Source organism: Schistocerca gregaria, chromosome 4, assembly GCF_023897955.1.
Source record: "Schistocerca gregaria isolate iqSchGreg1 chromosome 4, iqSchGreg1.2, whole genome shotgun sequence".
Lineage (NCBI taxonomy): Eukaryota > Metazoa > Arthropoda > Insecta > Orthoptera > Acrididae > Schistocerca > Schistocerca gregaria.
This window is the reverse complement of record NC_064923.1, coordinates 586,067,789-586,094,136: the sequence shown is the minus strand read 5'-3', so window position 1 is coordinate 586,094,136 and position 26,348 is coordinate 586,067,789. Positions and strand designations below refer to the sequence as shown.

Here is a 26,348-nt window from a genome sequence, read left to right as displayed (position 1 = left end):
ATATGGAAAATGAAATTTCTCAGCTACAGCAGACCAATCTGTGGTTCACAGAGACTTATAACAGGAAACACACACACTCCTATGGCCATGACTACCCATATAGAAATAAAAGCAATGGGCTCACAAAGATAATTATCAACCTCACTTTTATCAATGAAGAACCAATAACCAATAGAGGCTGCTAAAATAAAATCATGAAGACTTAATGTTTGGATCATTTTAAAAAGAATGCAGTCAATCTTGTGCACCGTTTTTTTTGTGCAGTCAGTGGCAGCTATTAATTTTGCACCACAAAGTCAAGTTGATATCACCTGTAAGAAAAATGTCAAGAAGTCTTATCTGGAATACAAAAAGAGTTCTTCTCGACAATAATATTGCTAAGGGCTAAGCAATAACTGGCACATAAAACACAAGTGTTCTAGAAAAGGGTGATGAAGGAAAAAAAGTAGCCTCATGTCTGAAGAATTCATCTGCGTACAAGGTGTCCTTTGTCAATGGGAAAGATGAGGCATTTGAAGCTCAAATTTATCCACCCTATTTACAACATTTGGCTCTACTTTTTAACTACCAGTAGCTCCCCCCTCCCCCCCCCCCCTCCACCACACATACATTACCTGTGGTTGGTAAACATTTAGAAGTCAATGTAGAAGACAGAGAAGTCGTGAAAGTAAAGACCCACACTTCGACTTGCAGATGAAGATATCTGACTGCCTGGTACACAGCCTGAAGCTCACAGTCATATATTTCATGTGTGGGAGTAATATGCCAGTAGCTGCCAGGCATTGTTAGAGTGCTGCACCAATGGGTATCTGGCTCATATCCGCAACAGTAGTTAGCGCTGCATCACGTTTTGGGGATGATTAAAGCGCTGTCATTGGCATTGCTCTTCTTTGTATCCTTGAATGTGGAGCACATATCTTCTGTCCAGTGCACAAGAGACTTCCTGTTTTAACATTAGAAGCTGACAATGTTGCTGTCAAAGGTTCCTGTATCTCTGCTGCATGGGGAAGGTGTCATCTGTAGAAATTAAGCACACACAATAAATGTTGTAATTCCTTGGCTGTAGGTGGCCTGGGTGGTTGTAGTATTGCTTCTATCTTCTTGGTCAAAGGAAGAAAGCCCACAGCTGAGATTTTATGACCAAGATGCGTCACTTCTGACTGCCAGAAACACATTTGGCTATGTTCATTACGGCTCCGTATTGTTCTAGTTATCCGAAGACCTCAAGCAGGAGCTGATGTTGTCCAGATTGGTGGAGAACACCAGGGCATCATCAAGGTAAGCAAAGCAAAATGCTAATCTTTGGAGAACAGATTCTATAAATCTCTGCTACATTTGAGCTGCATTGCATAAGCCGAAGCTCATAATCATGCTCTCTCATATAAACCAAAAGGTGAGATTATGGTGGTTTTGGTACACCTCCTGCAGTTGCAGGTATCAGGGTGTAACTTTTGCTCAGTCCAAGTTGGTGAAAATGGTGGCACCATGTAGTGTGTAATTAAAGTTCCTGTAATAGTGGTATAGAGTATCTGCCAGAGATTGTTTGAAAGTTAAGCCATAATAATCACTGCATTGGTGCCAGGTGTCACCTTTCTTTGGCACTAAGTACAATGCCGATTACCACAGACTTTTGGATGGTCGCATTAATCCTTCCCATAACATCAAATCAAATTCGGCCTTCGCAGCTGCTTAACAGTCTGGAGCCAAAGATTTAGCAAACATCTAGACATAGACACCATGGAGAGTCCATCCATTGTTTTAATATGGTGCACTGTATCACGGGGTATTCACCTTGGGGCACTTGGTGGTCTGGTCAAAGTGAGGTAGTCCCTCAGTAATGCATCATACTCAACACTTGAAGCCTCCGTCAGCTGGCACTGTGGACTGCTGTGCAGTAGTGGAAGCTGGTGACAACAAGGCTGGTTACATTATCCCCCAAGTGGGCATTCATCACATTTGGTAGTAGCTGGTAGAGCACCAGGTGTGCTCTACCTCTGTGATGTCCACAATGGTGAAATCCCACACATATGGGTGGTACAGTCCAATATTAAGGTCCAACTGCTGACTGGCATACAATGCAAATGAAGAGTTGTTAGTAGCTGTTAGGCAAAAAGCAATTGGCACCTGAAAATGATGCAGAGACGTACAAGGCAATATACTCAGGTCAGAGCCAGCGTCTACCAGGAATTCTATACCAGACCCTCAATCAATTAAAAACAGGTGCTTGAAGGTCGTTCGGCAATAAGTTGTGCCTGCTACTGACTGTCAGTGACATTTGGGAACAAACAAGATGGTGAACACTTCTTCACCTGATTACCAAACTAGCAATGTTACCAACATACCTGTGTATTGCTCAGTTGAGCTGCATGTCCATCTGCCAGGCAACGATTGCCTTGATCTGCAGTGGCAAGTGGATATTTCATAATGTTCATAGCAAGGTAACCGATACTATGCCCATGTCAACTATACTGTGCAGATGACACAGTTACTGCAATGGTTTGCTATTGCTGATCTCTTCCTGTGTTAGCACTTGCCTAATGTGATCATGTGATCTTCCTGGAAGGCAGCCGCAAGTTGTATCAATTCTGTCTTGAGCTTAGTGTATGCGCCTTTCTCAGGTGGTGCGGTAATGATATCTTGTACCTTGACTGCAAATCTGTGGTCCAATGGATTTAAGACAAGGGCAAACTTAGTCACATTGGCCATTTTTCCTATGCAGCAGAAACATGCTTCTGCTTGTGCAAACCAAAGAACAGGATTGTGTGGCCAGAATGGTGGCAAAGACTTAGTGCTAGTCCTGAAACAGTGCACTCTTCGACCATTGCATGGTTCACTATGTCTCTGACACATTACTTTTCCTTCCGGGCACCTTTGGATCACCACTTGTCAGTGCTTATGGGGGAAATGCTGCCCGACAGTTGTCAGATGTGTTCTATGTATATGAGGAAAAAACTCAGGAATGGAATAACAGATTTTAATAATTCCAACACATTAGGCTACTCTCCACTCATAATTCAAGAATAATTGAATTGAAGCATAGCCTCCTTACAGAATCACAGTTTTTAATCAGAAAGGATGCTGAAAAACATCATAGCCTGATATCAGAGTGTAGTCAAAACAGAAAATAAATTTAAATCTAAGCATAAACATGTGCATGGTGAAACAAATTGCTCATACAACCCAGATCTCCTGGTGGCCAGGGTACAAATACTTGAAAGCAATTCTCTTGCTATGCAAACATGACACTGTACCATCACTGAAAAACATGGGACTTCATGCAAACACATGGAAGCTGACACACAGGGTGCAACAGCTTCGTTCAGATCAGGACAACTAACTTTCTTAGAAGATTTTTATTAAATAACAAAATCTGACTTCTTATATTACTATTCTTCTCTCATGGTCAAAAAAAGTCATAAAACGTAAATGGGAAAAGCAAAAATATCTGATACACATGAAAAATATTTTCATTTAGCTCTCTGTTTCCAATGTAACAATTACTTCTGTATTCTTCCATTAGTTATTAATTTTCATTACAATAATCAAACAATGGAAAATCCAGGATGGAATGTACAATATCATGAAAAGGAAAATTGCTGCTCACCATGTAGTGGAGATACTGAGTCGTAGACAGGCACAACAAAAAGACTCTCACAATTAAAGCTTTCAGCCATTGGCCTTCATCAACTATAGACAACAGACACACACACACTCACACACACACACACACACACACACACACACACACACACACACACACACACACACACACACACACGTACACACACATGCACGCATACTCATGCAAACACAGCTAGTGCTCATGTTGCAGTCTCAGGCAACTGAAACCTTAGAACTGCATGAAACTGCAGTCATGTGTGTGAGCTGCGTTTGTGTGTGTGTGTGTATGTGTGTGTGTGTGTGTGTGTGTGTCTCATCTGTTGTTGAGAAAAGTCAATGGCCCAAAGATTTAATTGTGAGGGTATTTTTGTCGTGCCTATCTGCGACTCGGTATCTCCGCTATATGGTGAGTAGCAACTTTCCTTTTCATAATTTTCATTACAATAACATGACAGTAGAGACCATCAAATTAACCCCCCTGCCCATCCATACTTTAATCCATAATAAGTACAATTTTGCAAAACACTTAATGATAACCACAACATTCTAGGATAAATTGTAATAATTATTGAAATTCAACTAAAATGTATGTAAGAATGAACTGATAAATCCACATAAACCATGCATGCATGCTTCATCAATGAAGTGACAAAGTGTCATCCTCCCTGCATGCTCCCAAATGCCAAGTGCAACAAGGCCTTTGAGCACTTGGCTGCAATTCAGTATCAAGATGTCTCTTCGTAGCCCGAGTGGGCAGTGTGAAGTATCTTGTAAACACAGGTTCGGACTTTGCAATATTCCTCCATCCTATATGAGTAGGCAGCAGGGCAGGCTGAGGAACCCTCCCTCACAGGCAGCAAACAATTTGGCCATTAAAACTTACTGTACACACAACACCAATTTAGGCCTGGGACATCATACATATTTGTGGATGTTTTCTGTGGCCGACGACAATGAGCTGATCCTGGGTGCAGACTTTCTTAGCCACTACAGGTTGCTAGCCAACATAACAAATATCCAACTCATTGATGTGACAACAAATTTAAAGACAGTGATACAGCACTGGCAGGCCACATTGTACAGTATAAAAACTGTGAATGACATCCTCCAAAAATTCCATGATCTCACTTGCCTGGCTGTTGCACCAAAGGACATTAATCATTTGATGGTGCATGACACAATAGCCACGCCCTGCCCTCCCACATCATGCCACCCACATCAACTTGTGCCCAATAGACTTGCAGTAGCAAAGGCAAATTTGAAGGTCGTGCTGTGGGAAGGCATAGTTCGACCATCAAGCAGCCCATGGTCATTGGTGCTACATGTAGTCCGAAGAAAGACAAGTCATGGTGCCCATATGGAGAGTGTCATGCTTTTAGCCCACAAATGGTGCCAGACATATCCAGTCCCACACCTTCAAGGCTTTAGCCCCACATTGGCAGGCTGTGCATTATTTAGCAAGATTGATTGCACAAAGGCATATACCCAAATTCTGGTGGCACGTGAAGACATTGAGAAAACAGCTATTGTAACACCCTTTGGGCTTTTTGAAAGCCTGTTTGTGACGTTTGGTCTTTGCACTGCTGATTATATCTGGCAGCAGTCACTGGATTGCATACTGTGAGGCTTGCCATTTCACATACCTTGACGATGTCCTGGTGCAGTCCAAGTTGCCGAAGACCCACTGCCACCACCTAACGACCGTGTTTCAGCACCTGAGTGAAGCTGGCACCATTGTCAATCCAGTGAAGCGTGCATTCAGTGTGATGAGAAACGAGGTCAATGGCCACTTAATTACCTCCACCAGATTGACACCATAGCTGGACAAAGTGCAAGTGATTCTAAACATGCTGCATGCTCAGATGCACAAGAAATAACATTGGCATGTTGAACTTTTACTGCCATGCTCTGCCCAATGCTGCCGCCATGCAATAGCCCATGACTAAGGCACTACACAGTCCCAATTCGAAAGGAAAGACCCCTTTTAATTGGACTGACACACTGAAGTAGAGATTCATGGACTCAAAATGAAATGTCACAGAAGCAACACAGTGCGATCTTAGATGTAGTGGTGAATGCAAGCCAGACCAACATCAGCATGGTGTTACAACAGCACCTTGATGGGAGCTGGCAGATGTTCGGTTTTATCTCTAAAAATCTATCGGAATCTCAATGGACTTGGAACACTTATGGCCAAGAGTTGCTTGTGGTATATGCAGCAGTGAAATACTTCTGCCAATCAGTAGTAGTCTGACAATTCATCATCTTCACTGACCACAAACCGATTACTCATGTGTTTCACAACAATCACTCTGTTCACTGCGTCATATCCAGCAATGTCACAATTTACTACTGACATCCGCCATATTTCAGGGATAGACAGCATAGTCGCTGATTGTTTGACCTGAGAATGTGCCATTATATCATCGTTATAAAAACTTTGAGGACATTGGCAAAGTACAGGAGAATGATGATGAACTGCACAGTTTCTGTCACGCCACCTCCAGCAGCTTGCAACAGAGGTTGGTACCTGTCCCCAGCTCTAAATGGAAAATTTGGTGCGAAATCTCAACCAGTGCACACCGACTGTTTCTCCCAGAGAAATTCCGGTGCAGTGCCCTCGACTGCGTGTACAAGCTGTAACACCTTGACACCAACAGGATTTTGATCCTCCTCGCTGTGTGTTTCATCTGGTGTAGGCTTCAGAAGGACTGCTGCGAATGGGCATGCTCTAACATGCCATATCAGCTTGCCAAAGTTGGGAGGCACCTTCCCCAATGCAACACATCAATTTGCGCATGTCCATGTGGACCTCATTTGCCGGCTCTCTCCCTCTCTTAAGGCACATGGTATCTGATAAGTATAGTGGACCACTTCACTCACTGGCTGCGGCAACACCGATCATAGGCTTCACTGCCAAGACCGTTGCTACCACATTCATTGACACCTGAGTTGCATGCTTTATATGTCCCAGTAATGTGACGACTGACCACAGCTGCCAATTTCACTGCACATTGTTCACGCACGTTGCTAGACGGTGTGGCATCCGATTACACAAGACAACATGCTACCATCCGGCATCAAATGGCATAGTTGAATGGCTCCACAGGACTCTGAAAGCTGCCCTAACTTTCCATGACACCTCATGGACTGAGGCACTCCCACTGGTACTGCTCGCCATGCAAGTAATGCCACAGGAAGAGATCGATGTGCCAGCTGTCGATCTCGTTTATGGACAACCTCTGACAAGCCTGGGTGATTTTGTAGAATTATCACCGCCACATAATGCCATGGCACCCACTCTGGTAAAATGCCTGCACACTCAAATGGCTGGTTTCTGAGGGCATGAGCCGATGCAGTACGGCACCAGGAAGATATTCATGCTCACCAACCTGCACCACTGCATGCACATCATGTTGCATACCGACACAGTACAGTCACCTGTCTAACTGCCCTGCTCTGGACCACGCCATGTGCTCACCCAAGGGAAAAAACGTTGGACAATGAGTGCAACAGGAAGCAGTCTTCAGTCTCAACCAACTGCATCAAGCCAATGTGCAACTTGCCTTCTCCAACAGCCACATGCTTTTTAAGCCCGGAGGAAGATCTGACGGCAGATGACACTATTTCCACTAGCAGTCAGACAGATCCCACACATGTAGCCAACGGTGATGCACAGCTGCAGCCTTCTGTCATTGTGGCACCACATACACCTTCCACCACACCAACCAGGGAGGCTGTGCTGCCGCCTGGACCCTCACCACAGCTGCCAGTGGACTACAGCACATGCCCTGGCCACCACGTCTCATTCAAATGTCTGTGCTGTAGAGATCCCATCCCAAGCTGAACACACCTTCAGCCGATAGATCCAGTCAAGCTCCAGACAATGCCTCCCATGTCCTTTGCAGCTCCTGGATCTGTGTTTGTGTACCTGTCGCTCTGCCACATTGGGTGTTAAGGCCAGATTGATATTTGTGCCACCTACTGTATTTGCATTGCCATTGAGCTCCACACATTGCCCTCCATGCCACCGGACTTGTCCTTAGCAGCTCTAGGACCCGCGTTGAAGTCGTGAAGACACCATACTCGTGTATACTCTCCAGGTCTGCGTTGTCTCGAGTTTAGAGGCTGGATCGAGCAATGCACTGTGCTCCTGCAACTGAGTCAGTCGATGAACTTGTGGGACATGCCACATGTGAACACCTGGACTTGTCATTTTTGATGTCACTCTGAACAATCTAAAAAGTTAAATTTGTTCTACTGTAGTGCATTAAATGTAGCACTAGTGCACACTCCACGTCGTTGTTAAGATATCAGTGCATCGGCCTTTGAGACATCTTCCCAACTGACTTGCAGCCACACACAAACACCACACTTTGCTACAAAAAGTTTGTAGCCAGATCATGCTACCAGCACTGTCACTAGCTGATTGTGCAAGGACACTCCCAACAATGCCAGTCCGGTAGGCTGACTTCATGGACCATCAGCCCTCCACTGCTGACCAGCCCAGTTCTGCTGTGCCCACACTGTCACCATGCAACATGCGAACTTAAACAAATGCATGCCACAGACTGATCGGCATTTTTTTTTGCAGCTATGGAACACTGCTCTCTGAGAGAAATGGATGAAGGGCAGAGCTGCACCACAGCTGACACAACCAAATGGTGCCAGGCATTCGCATGGCCCACACATGCAGCTTTCCTGTTACACCAGATTTTGGCAATGGTGCATCATGCACAGGCCCATGTGGGACAAAGCAGGCAGGCAGTGCGAGCTGGTCAAAGCGATGCAACTCATGTCTCCAACCTTTCTCGTCATCTCCGACCTTTCTCGCCATAAACCAAGTCAAGTTAACACGATCCCCCACAACCGTGTATGTGAAATCTTGCACATTTTCTCATTTCACAATGTGCATCCATTCATTTTGAAGAGCTTTATCTCCCACCTGGGAAAGTCATGACGATCCATGGGTCACGTAAAAAACTGAACTTTCTGAGATGCAGCATTTGTGTTGTGTGGTCCACGTGGTCTCGCCACAGCTCATCACCAGAGTGTATACCCCACCAAGATCGGTCATTGAACCATACTGGCAGTACAATGGATCTGTATGTATGGACATTAATGATAAATATTGTTTGTACTATCTTGTAAAGTATGGAAAAATAAATGTGTGTCACTGACAAAAACGATTCCCATCATTTCCTGTCATCAAATCTCACCCATGAGCCTAGTGCTTGGGTACAGCAATAAAGCCGGATTGCTGCATGCTTATGACTGTAAGCAGTGACAACCAAGTCCACACTTCAATATACACTCCTGGAAATGGAAAAAAGAACACATTGACACCGGTGTGTCAGACCCACCATACTTGCTCCGGACACTGCGAGAGGGCTGTACAAGCAATGATCACACGCACGGCACAGCGGACACACCAGGAACCGTGGTGTTGGCCGTCGAATGGCGCTAGCTGCGCAGCATTTGTGCACCGCCACCGTCAGTGTCAGCCAGTTTGCCATGGCATACGGAGCTCCATCGCAGTCTTTAACACTGGTAGCATGCCGCGACAGCGTGGACGTGAACCGTATGTGCAGTTGACGGACTTTGAGTGAGGGCGTATAGTGGGCATGCGGGAGGCCGGGTGGACGTACCGCCAAATTGCTCAACACGTGGGGCATGAGATCTCCACAGTACATCGATGTTGTTGCCAGTGGTCGACGGAAGGTGCACGTACCCGTCGACCTGGGACCGGACCGCAGCGACGCACGGATGCACGCCAAGATCGTAGGATCCTACGCAGTGCCGTAGGGGACCGCACCGCCACTTCCCAGCAAATTAGGGACACTGTTGCTCCTGGTGTATCGGCAAGGACCATTCGCAACCGTCTCCATGAAGCTGGGCTACGGTCCCGCACACTGTTAGGCCATCTTCCGCTCACGCCCCAACATTGTGCACCCCGCCTCCAGTGGTGTCGCGACAGGCGTGAATGGAGGGACGAATGGAGACATGTCGTCTTCAGCGATGAGAGTCGCTTCTGCCTTGGCGCCAATGATGGTCATATGGGTGTTTGGCGCCGTGCAGGTGAGCGCCACAATCAGGACTGCATACGACCGAGGCACACAGGGCCAACACCCGGCATCATGGTGTGGGGAGCAATCTCATACACTGGCCGTACCCCTCTGGTGATCGTCGAGGGGACACTGAATAGTGCACAGTACGTCTAAACCATCATCGAACCCATCGTTCTACCATTCCTAGACCGGCAAGGGAACATGCTGTTCCAACAGGACAATGCACGTCCGCATGTATCCCGTGCCACCCAACGTGCTCTAGAAGGTGTAAGTCAACTACCCTGACCAGCAAGATCTCCGGATCTGTCCCCCATTGAGCATGTTTGGGACTGGATGAAGCGTCGTCTCATGCGGTCTGCACGTCCAGCACGAACGCTGGTCCAACTGAGGTGCCAGGTGGAAATGGCATGGCAAGCCATTCCACAGGACTACATCCAGCATCTCTGCGATCGTCTCCATGGGAGAATAGCAGCCTGCATTGCTGCGAAAGGTGGATATACACTGTACTAGTGCCGACATTGTGCATGCTCTGTTGCCTGTGTCTATGTGCCTGTGGTTCTGTCAGTGTGATCATGTGATGTATCTGACCCCAGGAATGGGTCAATAAAGTTTCCCCTTCCTGGGACAATGAATTCACGGTCTTCTTATTTCAATTTCCAGGAGTGTATATTTGAATAGAGCTTTATAACATTGTTAACAATAATGCTGCTTTTGCACAGAAGGAATCTTTTGAAGATTTGTTGTTGTGTTTTGGGTTGCATAATACCACAAATTGTCAAAATTATTTTGAAAATTTTAATTGTGTCCATCAGCACTACTTTCAGTTTCACTTCCTGAAAGTAATCATTTGCCATGCATTCTGTCTCCTTGTAGTTTTAAAAATTTTCTCAGGAGACTTCTACTTTCCATACAACTTAATTCTTTGTGTATACACGTGTTAAAACTAAATCTACAGATTTTCATCTCTTGTGTGGTGTTATTTCAGAACAAGCAACTATGTGATGTACAGGTGTGGGATAGACCATGGCTGCCTGAACGTGAAGTTACAGAACTAAATTGCACTGCAATAAATGCAAGGCGGAAAAGAGAGGTGAGTGAATGTTCTGAAGAATGAGTTATTAAACTTTTTTAGGCAGTTATGTTATCTAGTAGCAGAATATTTACCATATTTAGAAGTATAAGATGATCACGGGCATGAGGTGACCCCCCCCCCCCCCTCTTTTCTTAAGAGGCTCATTGAAAAAATTTATTTTTGTCTTACTCTGACTAATCAAAATTACAACTGTTTTACTGATTTAAAGTATCTGCGAAAAAGTTAACATATATCTATTCTAAACGTGTGCCATATATTGTTTATGTTTTGAAAATACTACAAGAAATTAAAAAAAAAAACAGAAAGATTGGTTTACATGAATTTTCAGGCCATTTTGTTTTATACTTTTTTTTCTTACTAACCCTGTCGTCTGTGGTATATCTCTTACATCCAAAAATATCAACAGCCTGCGACCCTCTCATTGGCTGTGTAGAACCAGCTGACACTCTCCCTTTAATTCCAGTCATATGTCATGGTGAGTGTCAACAACATTATAGTGAGACACACATAAGTACACCTCTGGCCCCTATCTCCACTTTTACCATCCTCTGCAGAAATGGATACTGTTGTTGAGCATTTGTCCAATTTTAAAGTCAGTTTGATTCAGATTACAAGTAGATTCAGGCAAACTGCTGTTTAAATGTGGTAGATGTTCATAAAAAGCTAAAGTAGGTTGTATAGGTTCTTATTGTTGGCAACATGAGAAAATTTGCCACTCACTCATCATTCCCCTCACCGAAATCTTCAAAGCTCACAGCTGAGCTGGTGTCACTGTTCCTCTTCCAACCCCCACCTTGAGCAACTGTGAAAAAGGGCTGCAATATCTTCTACAGTGCAGGTCATATGTAACAACACCAACTAATATATGAAAGAAAGATTGCAGTTACAATTCTGTCCCATTCTCAGACTTCTGCTCGTCCCATGATCCATAGTGATGTCTGTTGTTACTATCCACATGACAGGTCTTGCTGCTGTAATTTATTCTAGTGATAAGAATTACAGTTAGTTTAGTATGATTTAATTCCTTTGTTAGATATTTCATTTTGGATTAATTTTTCTTCTTGTTTCAACTGAATGTCACAATCATCTTCTAAAGGCGATTAAAAGCTGGTAACACTTTTACCCTGTATTCTAATACATGAACAGTGACCAAATTTGTAATTTGCAACCCACTTAGCAAATTATTACAGTCTCCCATAACCAAATAAAATACTGGTCTGGTTTCTGAATCAATGTTTTTTGAAGAACAACATTTCTGTTTTTGAATGTTACCTTTACTTAAAAATCAGCATTAGTGTTTGTATACCTAGTCAACCTGTGTTTGACAATGTTTATTGCAAACCTGTTCAAATACGATACAAGTTTGTACAATGGTAGAATTTAATGCTATTTCTTTTTATGTTTCACAGAATCATCACATTTTAATCCAAGCAATAGGCTGTTGCAGTGCCCAGTTCATAGGTTCTTGCATATCTCTTGCACTAGTGTCATGTGAGTCAATGTCACATAATAATTCAAACAATGTTGATACTGTATCAAACAATTCAACATATTGGGAAAACTTAAGCCTTTTTCGATGCAAATATCAAGTGCCGAGCCTTACTTTCCTGAATTTTTCAAAATAAACCTGCACAACTTCAATAGCCAAAGCTTCATCTCTAAATGTAAGATGACCTCTATAAATGTAAGACTATTCTACACAATCTACCATCTCAGACTTATGTGTTTGTTGTCAGTAGTTTGATACCTTTAATTTGCGAAAAATAAAAATATATACTCTGCGTGTAAAATGTTATGTAGACTGTTATGTAGACACTTGTGGGAGGCCTTGCAGATGCACATTTATTTATTTATTAACAGTATTATGAGAAGGGAAGTTACTACTCACCATATAGCGGAGATGCTGAGTTGCAGATAGGCACAACAAAGAGACTCTCACAATTAAAGCTTTCAGCCATTAAGGCCTTCATCAACAATAGATGCACTCACCTGCACACACACACACACACACACACACACACACACACACACACACACACACACACACAAGCAAATGCAACTCTCGCACACAATTGCAGTCTCATGTAACTGAACCCACACTGCAAGCAGCAGCACCAGTGCAAGATGGAGTGGTGATGGGGTGGGGGTAAGGAGGAGGCTGGGATGGGGAGGGGGAGTAGTAGTATGGTGGGGGTGGCAGACAGTGAAGTGCTGCAGGTTAGACAGATGGCACAGGAGGGGTTGGAGGTGGGGGGGGGGGGGGGGGGGGAGTAGTGGATAAGGAGAGACTAAAAACACTGGGTGTGGTGGTGGAAAGACGGATGTGTAGTGCTTGGATGGGAACAGGGAAGGGGCTGGGTGGGTGAGGACAGTGACTAATGAAGGTTGATGCCAGGAGGGTTATTGGAATGTAGGAAGTACTGCAGGGAAATTTCTCACCTGTGCAGTTTAGAAAAGGTGGTGTTGGTGGGGAGCATCCATAGGGCACAGGCAGTGAAGCAGTAATTGAAATGAAGGATATCATATTTGTCAGAGTGTTCAGCAACAGGGTGGTCCACTTGTTTCTTGGCCACATGTTGTCATGGCTATTCTTGTGGACAGAGAGCTTGTTAGTTGTCATGCCTACATAGAATGTAGCACAGTGCTTGCAGCTTAGCTTGTAGACAACATGACTCGTTTCACAGGAATTATTTATTTATTTGTTTATTTATTTTATCCATCATCACACATGTGATAAAGGATTTTTCATTAGACTGGTTGCATGTAACATATGATAACACTGCATAACATAATAAACAAGCAAAGCAAATTACGTGCCCATAGAACATAATTAGAAAACAAACATGTAGTACACAAAAAACACATACTAATGACAAACATATTGTAGTGCCCCAGAATTTTATGAAAGTCTGGAGAGACTTGTGTTCCAGCCGTTTCGAACACACATTATTTTAAAGCAGGCCATAAGGATGAGCATGGGATACTGCACCCATTTATTATTTGTGCAGGGAGATAATTTGTCAGCACTGGTAAGTGTTCAGCGCGACATGCCAAGGATAAGCAAATATGGCTCAGAAGCTCCGTGGTCAGCTGCAAAGAGTAATGCAGCATTGTATTGTTAAAAAACAATTGGAGGTACTCGAAATAGTGACTGTTTATTAGACGTTGAACTGCTGTTGAGAGTACGTGGACTGGACGTGGATTGTCAGCTTCGATAAAACTTTATGTATTAATTGTGTACAAAAATGTGTAATTAACTGATTCGGGGTACTTGGTAATGTGTGGGCTTATGTAATAAAGTTTAGTTGTTTTTTTGTACAAAGTGGAAATACATATGTTCTGGTGCATTGAATGATATTCCAAGAGTAGTGTATTTTTTAAATAAGAAGAGAGAGAGTGAGAGAGTGAAAATTTCCCCTTCCTAGCAGTGAAATCTTTGGAGAAGGGTCCAGTGCTAGCAGAAGACATTGGCGCTGCAAGAAAGCAGAACCAACAGTCTTCAACAAGTAAGTCCACGAAAATGATTAAGCAGTATAGAGAGAGCTTAACAGTACACCAGGCCACCGCAATATGTAGGGTATTAACTGCATTTTATAAGCATTTCATAATTTGAAAATAAATTTGTTTAAATTATTGAAAGCAGGTAAAGCTTTCAATTTATTGTCTCAGACAGATGTTAATCGACACTGTAGAAGCATTTATCCATCAGGTTTTTTTTTTTTTAATTCAGGCTTTTCTTTTCTTCATGCTTGAATTTCTTTTGTTTTCCTGCTCTTTAGTTTGGGATGGAAGTGCATTTAAAATGTTTGTTTCTAAGTGGCCCACATGCTTCTGACTTCTGCTTTTTGCTACATGGGGAATGTGGAAGTCCTTACAGTGCCTTTTATTGTGATAATGGTAGATAGAGTTGGTTTGAAGATTACAGTGATTTTTACTGATCATTTCCAGGGGCATATGGTGTTGTTAATATCTTAATTGTGTAAACAGGTGTCTACAGTATGTTTATGGTGCACTGTGAGTCATGATACAAATAGCTCTTTTTTGTATAATAAAAGTTTCTTTTAGTCTTCCCTTGATTTTGTCCCAAAAACGTGTGCCTTAGTTTGCAGTTGAATGGAAATAACCAAAGTACACAGCTCTACTACCTTCTTGGCTGCATACTTTGGGTATTATTAATAAAGCAAAACATGCTGAACTTGGTTTCTGAGTAAGACACACAACATGCTCATTCCAGTTTAAATGTTGCTCAATACACATTCCCAGAAACTTTTATTTGTTTTCTAGCATCATGCACATATTTTCCTCTTGACACTTACTTCCATACTGCATAACATGTTAAGTCTTTTGTATATTTAAAGTCATCATATTTGAATGAAACCATGACTGTAAGTGTGAGAGCACTTTATCTGCTGTGGTACACAATGATTCTTGTATATCACTGATTATGACACATCTGTCATCAGCAAATAACGCAATCTTGGCTGAGCTGCCTAGAACCTGTATATCATTGTTATAAATTAGAAATAACAAAGGAATCAGGATGAAGTCCTGTGGAACACCTATTCCAGTTTGTTTTGATTCTGATATGAGTTTAAAATTATGAAAATTGTGAGATGACCTCAGCTCATTAACTTGTGAACTGTTTTGCATCTGGAATTCAAACCAGTTTATGACAGTGACCTAATGCCAATTGCTTCAAGTTTCCCTAGTAGTATTTCATGGTTCACAGTATGGAAAGGTTTTCCTAGGTGAAAACAACGTCTCATTGATGTGTTATATTCTTAAGAATCAGTTCCTATACTGACCAAACAAATCATATGAAACACGCAGTATATGGAGAAAGTTTGACCCCCAGTTTTTTCCAGAAAGCTTTCTCATTGTTAATTCAATAAGTAATGTATATCTTATTCTTTCTGCTGATAAGCCTATGGCATCACCCATTTTATGAACTTTTAGTCATCGGTCAATAAATGCCTTAATGTGGTGGGGGACCATTTTGATAGTAATAAAATTGTTGACGTCATTGTTGTGGTTGGCAGGAGAGCCAACACTGTGTTACTAGAGGAGGCCTAAAGGCATGTGATTTAGCTCATGCAGGCTGGCGTGAGGTCTGGAACAAGACAAGGGAATTAGAATTTAGAAACAATGGACGTAGCTGGTGGAATACTTAACTTTAATCCATTAATGATGAACATCGCTCTTGATGGTACATAGTTCACAATATCAATAGTAACTGATAATGGTGCCTTGCTAGGTCATAGCAATTGACATAGCTGAAGGCTATGCTAAACTATATTCTCGGCAAATGAGAACATAAGTAGGCAGTGAACCATCGCTACAAAGTTGGCTGTACAACTGTGGCGAGTGCTAGGAAGTCTCTCTAGACCTGCCGTGTGGCGGCGCTCGGTCTGCAATCACTGATAGTGGCGACATGCGGGTCCAACGTATACTACCGGACCGCGGCTGATTTAAAGGCTACCACCTAGCAAGTGTGGTGTCTGGTGGTGACAACACAGTCATCTTATTCTCAATTGTCAATATGTCATCTCCCCATGAATTTATAGAAGCATGCTTGCTGTGGAGAGAGTTTTGGGTCATTCATTGTAAATGTGAGTGTCATTGTTTTTGGTAGTTATGTATTTCATTTGTCATTAAGTTCCCTGTGGATATCATCACTCCCCAATTTATCACTGAAGTCTCATTTCTGCTGCCTCTATACCTTCTCTTATTTCTTTGCTTTAATTCCCACATCTTCCTTCCTTAAAAGAGAGTTGATTGTATGCATGTGATTTTTGCAGATATCTGCAAGGGCTTGTTAATGCATTCCTTAAATTTGTAGTATTTTTAAACAATGTTTTATTGTCCATGTTAGGTCTGTTAAAAAGATATTGCAAACAAAATATTGAAATAGAGTTACCAATTGATTTAGTCACTTATTAAACACTTTGTAAGTATTTGCTATTTGTAGACATTGATTTTGATTTGCTGCAAGATGTTTTGATGTTATATATCACCAGTATTTTATTCATTTTTGTTACTTTTATTTGTTTGTAAGAATCTGGTTCATGTTGAGGTCAAACAATAACAACAGGCTTCCCATTTCTTAAGTGTTGAAAATGATGGAGAAACTTGTTATACACAGATATCTAAAATTGTTATATATTCCCCCAGAGACAATCTTATAATTTTTTTATTATTTAATTCAAACTGGTGTCATGTGAGAGGTAACATTACTGGTCTTGACTTCTTACCAAGTCATTTTCAGATGAGCTGTTTAAAAAGAAAGAAAAGGAGGACAGCAAAATAGTATGGAATTAAATTACAAGAAAAACAAAATTCTGTACACAACTATACTTATTTGAACACATAACACAGTAACTCGTCAATTTAGAATTGTAGGCTACAGTCAGGTACATAATAGTATGAAGTTGGTCACTCTTTAATCACAGACATAAAATAAAAAATATTCTCAATACAAAATATAGTTTTGGAGAAACCATTCTTCAAGTGAAAACCACAAAAAATTTCTTAACTGCTGGTTTAGATAAGCTAGGTCAGCACTAGAAGCAGGGTAGATGAAGTCAACCTACAGAAACAAATTGTGAGAAGCAAACTACTAGCTGGTGCTCACTGCTGTGTACTAAACTACCAGAATGAAACAACTTTTACATCAAACTACTGTCAGAGAAGTTCATGCTGATTAAAAAAAATCCCAACAAATGAAAAAGCAAAAACAGCAGGGAGGAGAGAAACACGATGCCAGGTAAAAAAATACTTTGAAAAGTTGTTGTTATGGAAATCACATTAATTGTGTAAAACTTTTGTGGGTACTTCTCAAAATCATTTTTTTAATATCAGTACCAATATGAAACTTTGCAAGTGCATCCAAATGGCATCCTTTAAGAACATAGACAGGTATCAAGATGTTTATCAATGTGTGCCACTTTGTCTGCATTTTTAAAGTGTTTTATTACTTCCTTTGTTTACATTGTGAGCACATCTCTGGTCCTGTTCAGTTGCCAGTTTCTATGTTATATACTGAAATGCATATTGTTGCATACAGAAGTTAGATGTGCAATTTAGTTTCCTTTTATTTTAATATCCTCTTTTTCCTTCTTTTTTAAATACAGTGTCTGATGACAACTTGATAATACTTGTTTGACATGATTGTTTGGTGTTCCAATTCTCCATTTGAATGAAACTCATAACATGACTGCTGAAAGGTTGATAAATATAAATATTCCAGCAAGAAGACTAACAGCTGACTTGCGTTAAAGATCAACTGTCAACGAAAATCAAGAGTTCATTGACATGTGCTGGATTGAGAGTTTTTCATCTGGTCCTCATATTGAGTATTTCTATCTAAATAGATTCTTATGGCAATGGAAAGTACTTAATGGAATATAAGTAGTTCAAGGAGAAAAGGCAACAACTCACAGAATAATGGAGGCACTAAGTCATTCATAGCCATGTGGACAAGTTCTCAGACTTGTTTGTATACCTATTGATGACTCAGCACCTCCGTTACTCAGTGAATTGTTATCTTTGCTACTTAAATTATAAATGAATACCTAATGTTCAATGGGTGCAAAAGTGAAGAGACAGCTCAACAAATCAGTGCAAGATTTCTATAATTAACTTTTTACACTTTAATAGCCACCATAATAGTCTGAATTACATTACATTACTTAACAATATTTTTGGTTTGATTTTGAGATAATCCTTTACTTTGTATAGTTCAGACTAATTATCTGTTTTTTGCAGTTAGTGGCTAAATTTTATTGTGAATGAAAATCAACATTTGTAGTGATCTATATATGTTCCTAATTTTATGTGAATTATTCTCTAGACAATTCCAGGGGGCCTTTCAGATGCAGATGTGAGTGAAGAAGGTGTCAGGAGAGCTGCAGAATTTGCCCTCACTGAAATTGACAAGAGGTCAAACTCAGCCTACAAGCAGACACTAGTTCAGATTCTGAATGCCCAGAAGCAGGTGAGAACATAAAAGTTTGATATGTTACTCAAATATCTGGCAGTATATCTGTAGCACTGAATCTATTGCACCATCACAGCTGAGATTAAAATTTTAATTCACTGGAAGGAAGAGTACTGAGTATGGTAACTGCATTACTGCTAAATGATGTTCTAATTGCTTCACCATGCGGTATAGCATAAATGCTGGTAGACTATTTTTACTGTACAACTTCTCATGTAGGACAAGACTTCACATTCTAAGAGAGTAAACGTAGGCATTTATTGCTCACATGCCTCAGACACAAAAGAAGGAAGAAAGTTTATATTGTAGCATCTAGTCGGCAATCATCATTAGAGACAGAATACAGGTCAGATTAAGCAATAATGGGAAAGAAAATCGTCCATGCCCTTGTGAAAGAATTATCTCAGCATTAGCCTGGAGCAATTTAGGGGAATTTTGGGATACCTTAATCTGGATGGCCAGATGGGGATTTGAACTGCTGTCCTACCAAATGAGAGTCCAGTGTGCTGATCACTGCACCACCTTGCTCAGTACCACAAATCAAGTGACAGAACACTTCAAGGAAATAATCAAAGAAAGTTATATTTAAATTTCCTTGTCATGTTGTAGAGAGAGATTGCAATGTAACAGCTATAGATTAAGTGATTAGGTTTAGTGATTAATGGAAACCTCATCAGCTTCATTGTTCAACATTTATTGTCTTGCAACCACCTGGTTTGTTCTTAGACTATCTTCAGGTTGTCAATTTTACTCCTGTCCATTGAACTACAGGGGTTGCTTGTTTTGCCTTCTCAGGCAGACAAGAAATTATCTTGATCATTTTGAGTACTACAGCTGAATCGAAAAACTGTTTCCACTTGCCTGATAATGGTTGGGTATATGCCCTCTTCTGTGGTAGTAGAACCACATATTTCCACTTGTTGTTTTGGTGATTTGGAGTGGAGTCATACTGATGCACCCAACACTCATCTATGGTGATCAGGGAGGTAATGAGGTCACCTGAATTGGCTTGATACAGTTGCAACATTATTCCTTTCTTGAATGGCTGTGTGCACCAAGGAACTCAGTGGGTGGTGACCTTCAAACATATTCAGAATGCCACGCAGGATATTAGGGATATTAGATTTTGAGAACTGGCCCAGGACTGATTTTTCGCTTTTTGCACTATTTCCTTGAGTGTTATATGCTGGTCTTTGAGCAGCAGAGCCCTTACTTTCTTCTCCTGGTTCTCCTCAGGGAGATGGCCTGCCACTTCATTCATCATCATTCAGATTTGTTGCATCTCAATAAAAGTATCTGGACCAATGAATTAACTATGTCTTGAGAGTGCATTGTTGCCATTACATCTGTACCAACTCAGCAAGGATTTTTGCAGCCTTGTTCTCCTTTGAAGACAGAGGATGAATTAACACAAAATACTCTAGGCCTATTTTATCAATGGATATTCTCTCTCTCTCTCTCTCTCTCTCTCTCTCTTTCTCTCTCTCTCTCTCTCTCTCTCTCTCTCTCTCTCTCTCTCTCTCTCTCTCTCTCTGTCTCTCTCTCTCTCTCTCTCTCTCTCTCTCTGTCTCTCCCTACCCATTACAAAAAAGTGACTCATTTTTTTAAGGTCATAAAAACTACTTAATGTATCATATGCTGTGTACTCTGACTGGAGTGGTGCTTACTCATCTCCCTGGGACAAGTAGGTTTCTTGTGAGAAAATGTTATAAGTTCAAATTAGTTTAATTCTTTGATGTTACTTAATGGATGCCGTTGTTCTTCACATTTTATGAATTTTGACAGCAATTTGCTATAAAAATTGAAAATTATTGCACTTTGGTTATAAATTTGGCATTTTCAGGCCTTAGGATTTCAGAATATTTTCCATTTTTCTTATGCTATCTACTCATACAACCCAAGTTCTCTATTCCTACGCAGCTGGAGGTCATCATAATGGCTTTATTGTCTAGTCATTTTATACCATCATAATCCAGACTGCTGACTTCTTCATTGTATTCCGTTGGTTTCACCTTGGATTCTTTAGCGAATACATATATTCGGAAGGTGCCTAAAGCAGTTCTTCCTCATGCTTACCTTTCTCCATTTTCGGTATGTGCAACTAAACAATTTATCAAAAATAGTCATCAAAGTATAATTCATAGCCTGAAGAAGATAGTCTGTAACAAAGAATTAGAAGGACACACAAGGCAAGATGTGTGCGATGTCTTTCAATAGCGTTGTTTCCATATGGAAATAAAGTATTAATATTTTTCCACACAAAACTAGTCTTAACTGCCCAAGAGTCAAGCTTTTGTACATATTGTTTCACATTAAGTTCCACATGAAATCAAATCATTTGTTTCTCAATACAAAATTTGCTGCCCAAATAGAGTAGTAGGCTAATTTTCATAACTGAATTGTATATTGGTGCAATACTGAAACACACCTTGGCAACTGATTGGTCATTCCAAACTGTTTACCAACTGTAAATTACTTCTCATGTGGGAGAAAGAATCGTTTGTTAAATATATGTATGACATATATATGAGGCATGTCGAGAAAGGCACTTGCTCATGTTGTGGTGTCCAACTGTGTGAAAGATGTCGATAAGAAATTCTGCCCAATTTGAGACCAGTTTTTCCTACTCATGGATGAAACAACACATAGTGAAATTTTTTCGCGAATCAAAATTGTTTACAGCAGGGTGTTATGAACAGAATGAGTATGTTTCAGTGCCTAAGGAGTTTAGTGGAGGCAGAACAAATGTTCGTGATGACAGAAGAGTGAAAGATCTGTTTTGACTGATGAGTTGGTGCAAAAGATTGAGGAAATTGTTCATGAAGACTGCTGATTGACAGTGGATGATAATTCTGTGAAGTGTCCACAACTCTCCAGAACTCTCTTATACAAGACGCCCAGAGAAACACTGGGATGTAAGGTGAGTCCCAAAACAGTTGACAGAACAGCACAAGGAAAATCAGGTCACTAGTGCCTGTGGGTCTCTTGAGCAATGTGAATGGGAAGGAGAGAATTTTCTGATCTCTGTTGTGACTGGAGATGAAATGTTGGTGGCTCATTACATGCCTGAGCCAAAAATAGTCAACACAGTGGTGACACACCAATCCCCCACTATCCAAAAAATTCAAAACCAAATTTTGCACAAAAACTCAGGGCCTCAGTGTTTTGGGACCAAACAGGCATAATTTTGGTTGAATTTCTGCCTCAGGAGGAACCATCAATGCACAACAACCTTTTTGAGACCCTAAAAAACTCATAACGAGCATTCAAAACAAAGCAAAGGCAATGCTGATGAGAGGAGTGTGCTTGTTGCATCACAATGCCTGTCCTCACACAGCCTTAGCCCACAATGCACTCTTGCACTCATTTGATTTCACAGGGTGTGTATGATCTGGGACAACTGGGAGATTTGGGAAAAAGTCAGGAATTTTTTCATCCGGGAGAAAATCGAGAAAAATCCAGAATTTTTTAGAATTCTGGGAATTTTTCATTGTTTTAGTTTTCAATTAATTTTTTGTAATTTTTACTGCTAAGAACTGATACTCTAACAAAGGATATTACTGTATCCTGCTACTGCAGAATAATATTGCAGCAATAAAACATGAACTTGAGAAAAAAAATGAAAATAAAACTTAAATTGCAAAGGAAATGTGCCATATACAACAACAAAACACAGTGCTCATACAAGTGCCTGGCAACAACAAAATGTGTCAAAGGCTTTAAGAAGACTATGGAATGCTTCATAACAACAAAACAACAAATTGCCTCTGACGAGCGTGACATCACAACTGTTTGCATTTATGAGCCGGCTTATGTGCATGCGCAGTTGAGTCAATGAGTAGTACTTCTGCAACTTCTGGCTACAGAAATATGGGCTGTTAGCTGTGTAAACATTCGCAGCAAGCAGCTAGATGCAACCGGGAAAAATTTTACTTCCGCACGTAACCTGACAGATTCATGCATGCACATCAGGCCCGGATCTATGGGGTGTGGGGTGAGGAGGCAATTCATATTCTTGAGGAAAAACCTTGTTTCACAAAGTGCCTAGCATCAATCGCATGTTGCTCTATTGATTACTCATATGATTTTGAAATGCATCCCTGTTGGTTTTTCAACACATTCTAAGTTGATTTCTGAATGAATCATAAGTTGATTTTTGAATGTGTGCATAGGGGAGGGGGGAGGGGGGGAGGGGGGGGGGTGGGCACTATCTAGAATTGCGCAGGTGTTGATCTGGAGCCGATGTGCAGAACAGTCTGAATTATAGTGGGGAAGTGTGTAGTCTCCATGTGACCTGTGTTTACATTTAGTGATTTTGCTGTTTCCTCTTTGTTTACTGCTCTCTTGTCAAATGAAAACAAAGCAGATTTCTGTGGCCAGGAGCTATTGAGTAAATTAAAATACATTCACATAATTATGGAAGGTTAAAGTATTTTAATAGTTTCAGATTTTATTTTATTTCCACCTTTCTGACAGTCAAGCATTAATCGCATTGCAGAACAATGAAGTTATTTTTGTCGGTTTGCTAAAGAAATTTGGCTTTTATTAATCTTTCCCCCTGAGGCACTCAATGTTTTTGAAACTAAGTGTTTAATTCCACACTATTGGCTAATTTCAACTGCACGCTGCATTTCAAGTGCATGTTTTCATCTTTTAGCACATGTAGCATTATGCCATAATAAAGAACCAAACATGAGACAATACAGTACTGGTACTCGAAGAAAATTTACATCCCAAAAACCACAGTGAAAAGCTTAATATCACGTTGAGGCTTACTTCATTGGCAATCTGGACATGTGAATGTGCACTTTAAGTATGCAATTTAAATGTGCCCATTTTAGTATGGTTAACAAAATTCCAATGCATTTGGAGTATACTCTGATGTCTTGTTTCTTTTATGACATAATGTAAGATCTTTTAATGTTTTATATGTATGAACATACGGGCTTCCTGCGTCATTGTAGCTGAGCAAGTGTGGTGGTGCCTGTTATCTGGCACTCTCTGACAACTACTGGAATGAACTTGTCCCTAACATGTTGTGGGAAAATATTGTGAATGGTGGTTTGACAAGCATCACTTTAAAAATAAATTTCCTTTTATGCAAGTTGGACTATGTGTGAATGTACAATGAATTTCTTAAATCACAGAGAATTTGACTCTCATTTAAAAGTCAACTCTTTGGTGACGAGCCATTTAGAGGAATTTCGAACCCACAAAATCACACTTCTATGTCATGATTATGAGTAAATTGATGTAGTACTATGGGATGCCCTCTCTCGTCTCTGGTAACTAATTTATTTGTGGGAAACTTCGAGCACAAGTCAATGGATTTGGCGTAAAATTTTGCTGGTACTTTTATGGGATATATCCTAAAGTGTAACAAGCACAAAAAAGATCAACATTATATATGAAAGCTTTGCTTTTCTAGTAGCAACAGTATGTATATTAATTTAAAACATTAACTTTTCCTGTTTGTTTATTTGCAATACTTAACAGTGAGGTTGCTATTGGCTGAGTACATCACGTGTCCTACGGTCTGAATATCCACTGTCATCGGCTGGCGAGATCACATGACATGAGTTATGACTGGCTTATGAAGCACATGGGAATCTCAATTTCAATGGTTCCAAATGTAACATAAGGTGTTTGGTGGAATGCAAATTTATACTTTCATAATATGAAAATACACAGCATACATGTTGCTGCCCATGAAAGATCTTTACAAAACATGTTTTTTTCCCCTGAGTTTCGTTTCCTAAAGTGCCGGGAAATTCCATGCCCATGTATAAAAACATAACCATTCAAGTGATTGACAAGTTTTACAATTCCGAGGGAAAAATCCACTGTCGTTTAACATGGAAAAAATGTATTTTCACCCAGGAGAAAATGCATTTTTAACTGGGAAATCTGGGAAAAATCGAGGATTTTTTTTTTTTTTTTTTTTTTTTTTTTTTTTTTTCCCTTATCTGTGTATACACCCCATTGCATGTTTTGAAGCATCGTATCCCCCATATTCTCCTGATTTGGTGCCTTCAGATAATATCTTTAACCTCTGCGAAGGAACACATGACTGATATCAAATTTTCAACAAAGGGGGCAGTAACAGGTTGTGAAGTGGGGGGAAGGAGATGGAGGGAGAGTTCTTTGAGGAGGGCATGGAGAAGCTCATGCAACAGCTCACCAATTGCATTGAATGGGACAGCAGTTATGTAGAAAAATAGTCAATAAGTGTATCAACAATATTTTGCATTCTTTTCAAATACACTTTTTCAAGTACATCAGTATCTTGAAATTTTTTTTTGTAATACACTTCTGGAAAAAAGGAGGAGGAAGAAGAAGAAGAATCTAGTACACTTATTTTCTGAATATGCCTTGTATTATCCGAATATACCCGGTGTAGAAGTATGGAACTGGAATTTCCCTATAGCTGGTGCTAGCTGTCACTGCAGGGCCCGTGAGACCATGTCTGCAGTGACATCTGCTTCTTGTAATGGCTGATGACGAATATCAGCACACAATAACCCAAGTTCCATTCATCAATACGTATTTCAAACCCATAAACATGCCAAGTTTTGTGCCTATGAACTATGATTTGCAGACAGCATTGGTTTTTTGTCATCATTTGAAGAAAACTGCTGCATAATGGTGTTGAATGCTTGTCAAAGCTTTTGGCAAATGTGCTCTTGGGAAAACACAGTGTTTTGAGAGATTTGAAAATTTAAAAGTGACGATTTTGACAGGAGAAACAACAAGCTTGGCAAACCACCAAAAATGCTTGAAGACAATGAATTGCAAGCCCCAACTGGACGAAGATGATACTCAAACTGAACAGGAACTCATGAAGTAATTGAATGTGATACAGAAAGCCATTTCTCTTTGTTTTAAAGCTATAGGAAAGATGCAGAAAGTGGGAAAATGGGTTCTGTATGAACTGAATGATAGACAGCAAGCAAATAGAAAGACCACTTGTGAAATACTGCTTGCCAGATACAAAAGAAAGTTGTTTCTCCATTGAATAGTGACAGGTGATGAAAAATGAATATATTTTGACAATCCTAATCATTGTAAGTCATGATTGAATCCAGGCAAACCACTGACATCCACTGCAGGACCAAATAACTTTAAAAAGAAGACAATGCTCTGTGTTTGGTGGGATCAGAAGGGTGTCATGTATTATGAGTTGCTAAAACCTGGTGAAACTGCTAACACTGATTGCTACCAACACCAAATGATCAATTTAACTTGAGCATTACATGAAAAACTATCAGAATATGGAAAAAGGCAACACAGTCATATTGCTCCATGAGAACACCCCATCACACACAGCAAAATGGGTCAGGGAAATTATCGAGGTGTTCAGTTGGGAAATACTAGGGCATGTGGCTTATTCTCCAGACTTGGCTCTGTCCATTTATCAGGTTTTGACCACTGGGACATCCTCTCACTGAACAATGCTTCAGTTCATATGAAAATGTACGAAAATGGCTCACTGACTGGTTCACTTCGAATGAAGAACTGTTTTTTTGACGTGGCATTCATAGCCTGCGAGAGAGGTGAGAGAAATGTATAA

General features: G+C 40.7%; 1 protein-coding gene across 2 annotated transcripts in view; it reads left to right on the top strand.

Moving 5' to 3' along the window:
• The window catches only part of LOC126267478 (cystatin-like), a 138,725-nt gene that overhangs the window by 89,845 nt on the left and 22,532 nt on the right, over positions 1-26,348 (top strand). For both annotated transcript variants that reach the window (XM_049972761.1, XM_049972762.1), the window contains 2 exons: positions 10,675-10,779; positions 18,632-18,775. In XM_049972761.1, the coding sequence (XP_049828718.1) occupies positions 10,675-10,779; positions 18,632-18,775 (249 nt within the window). The remainder of the gene's footprint in view (positions 1-10,674; positions 10,780-18,631; positions 18,776-26,348) is intronic.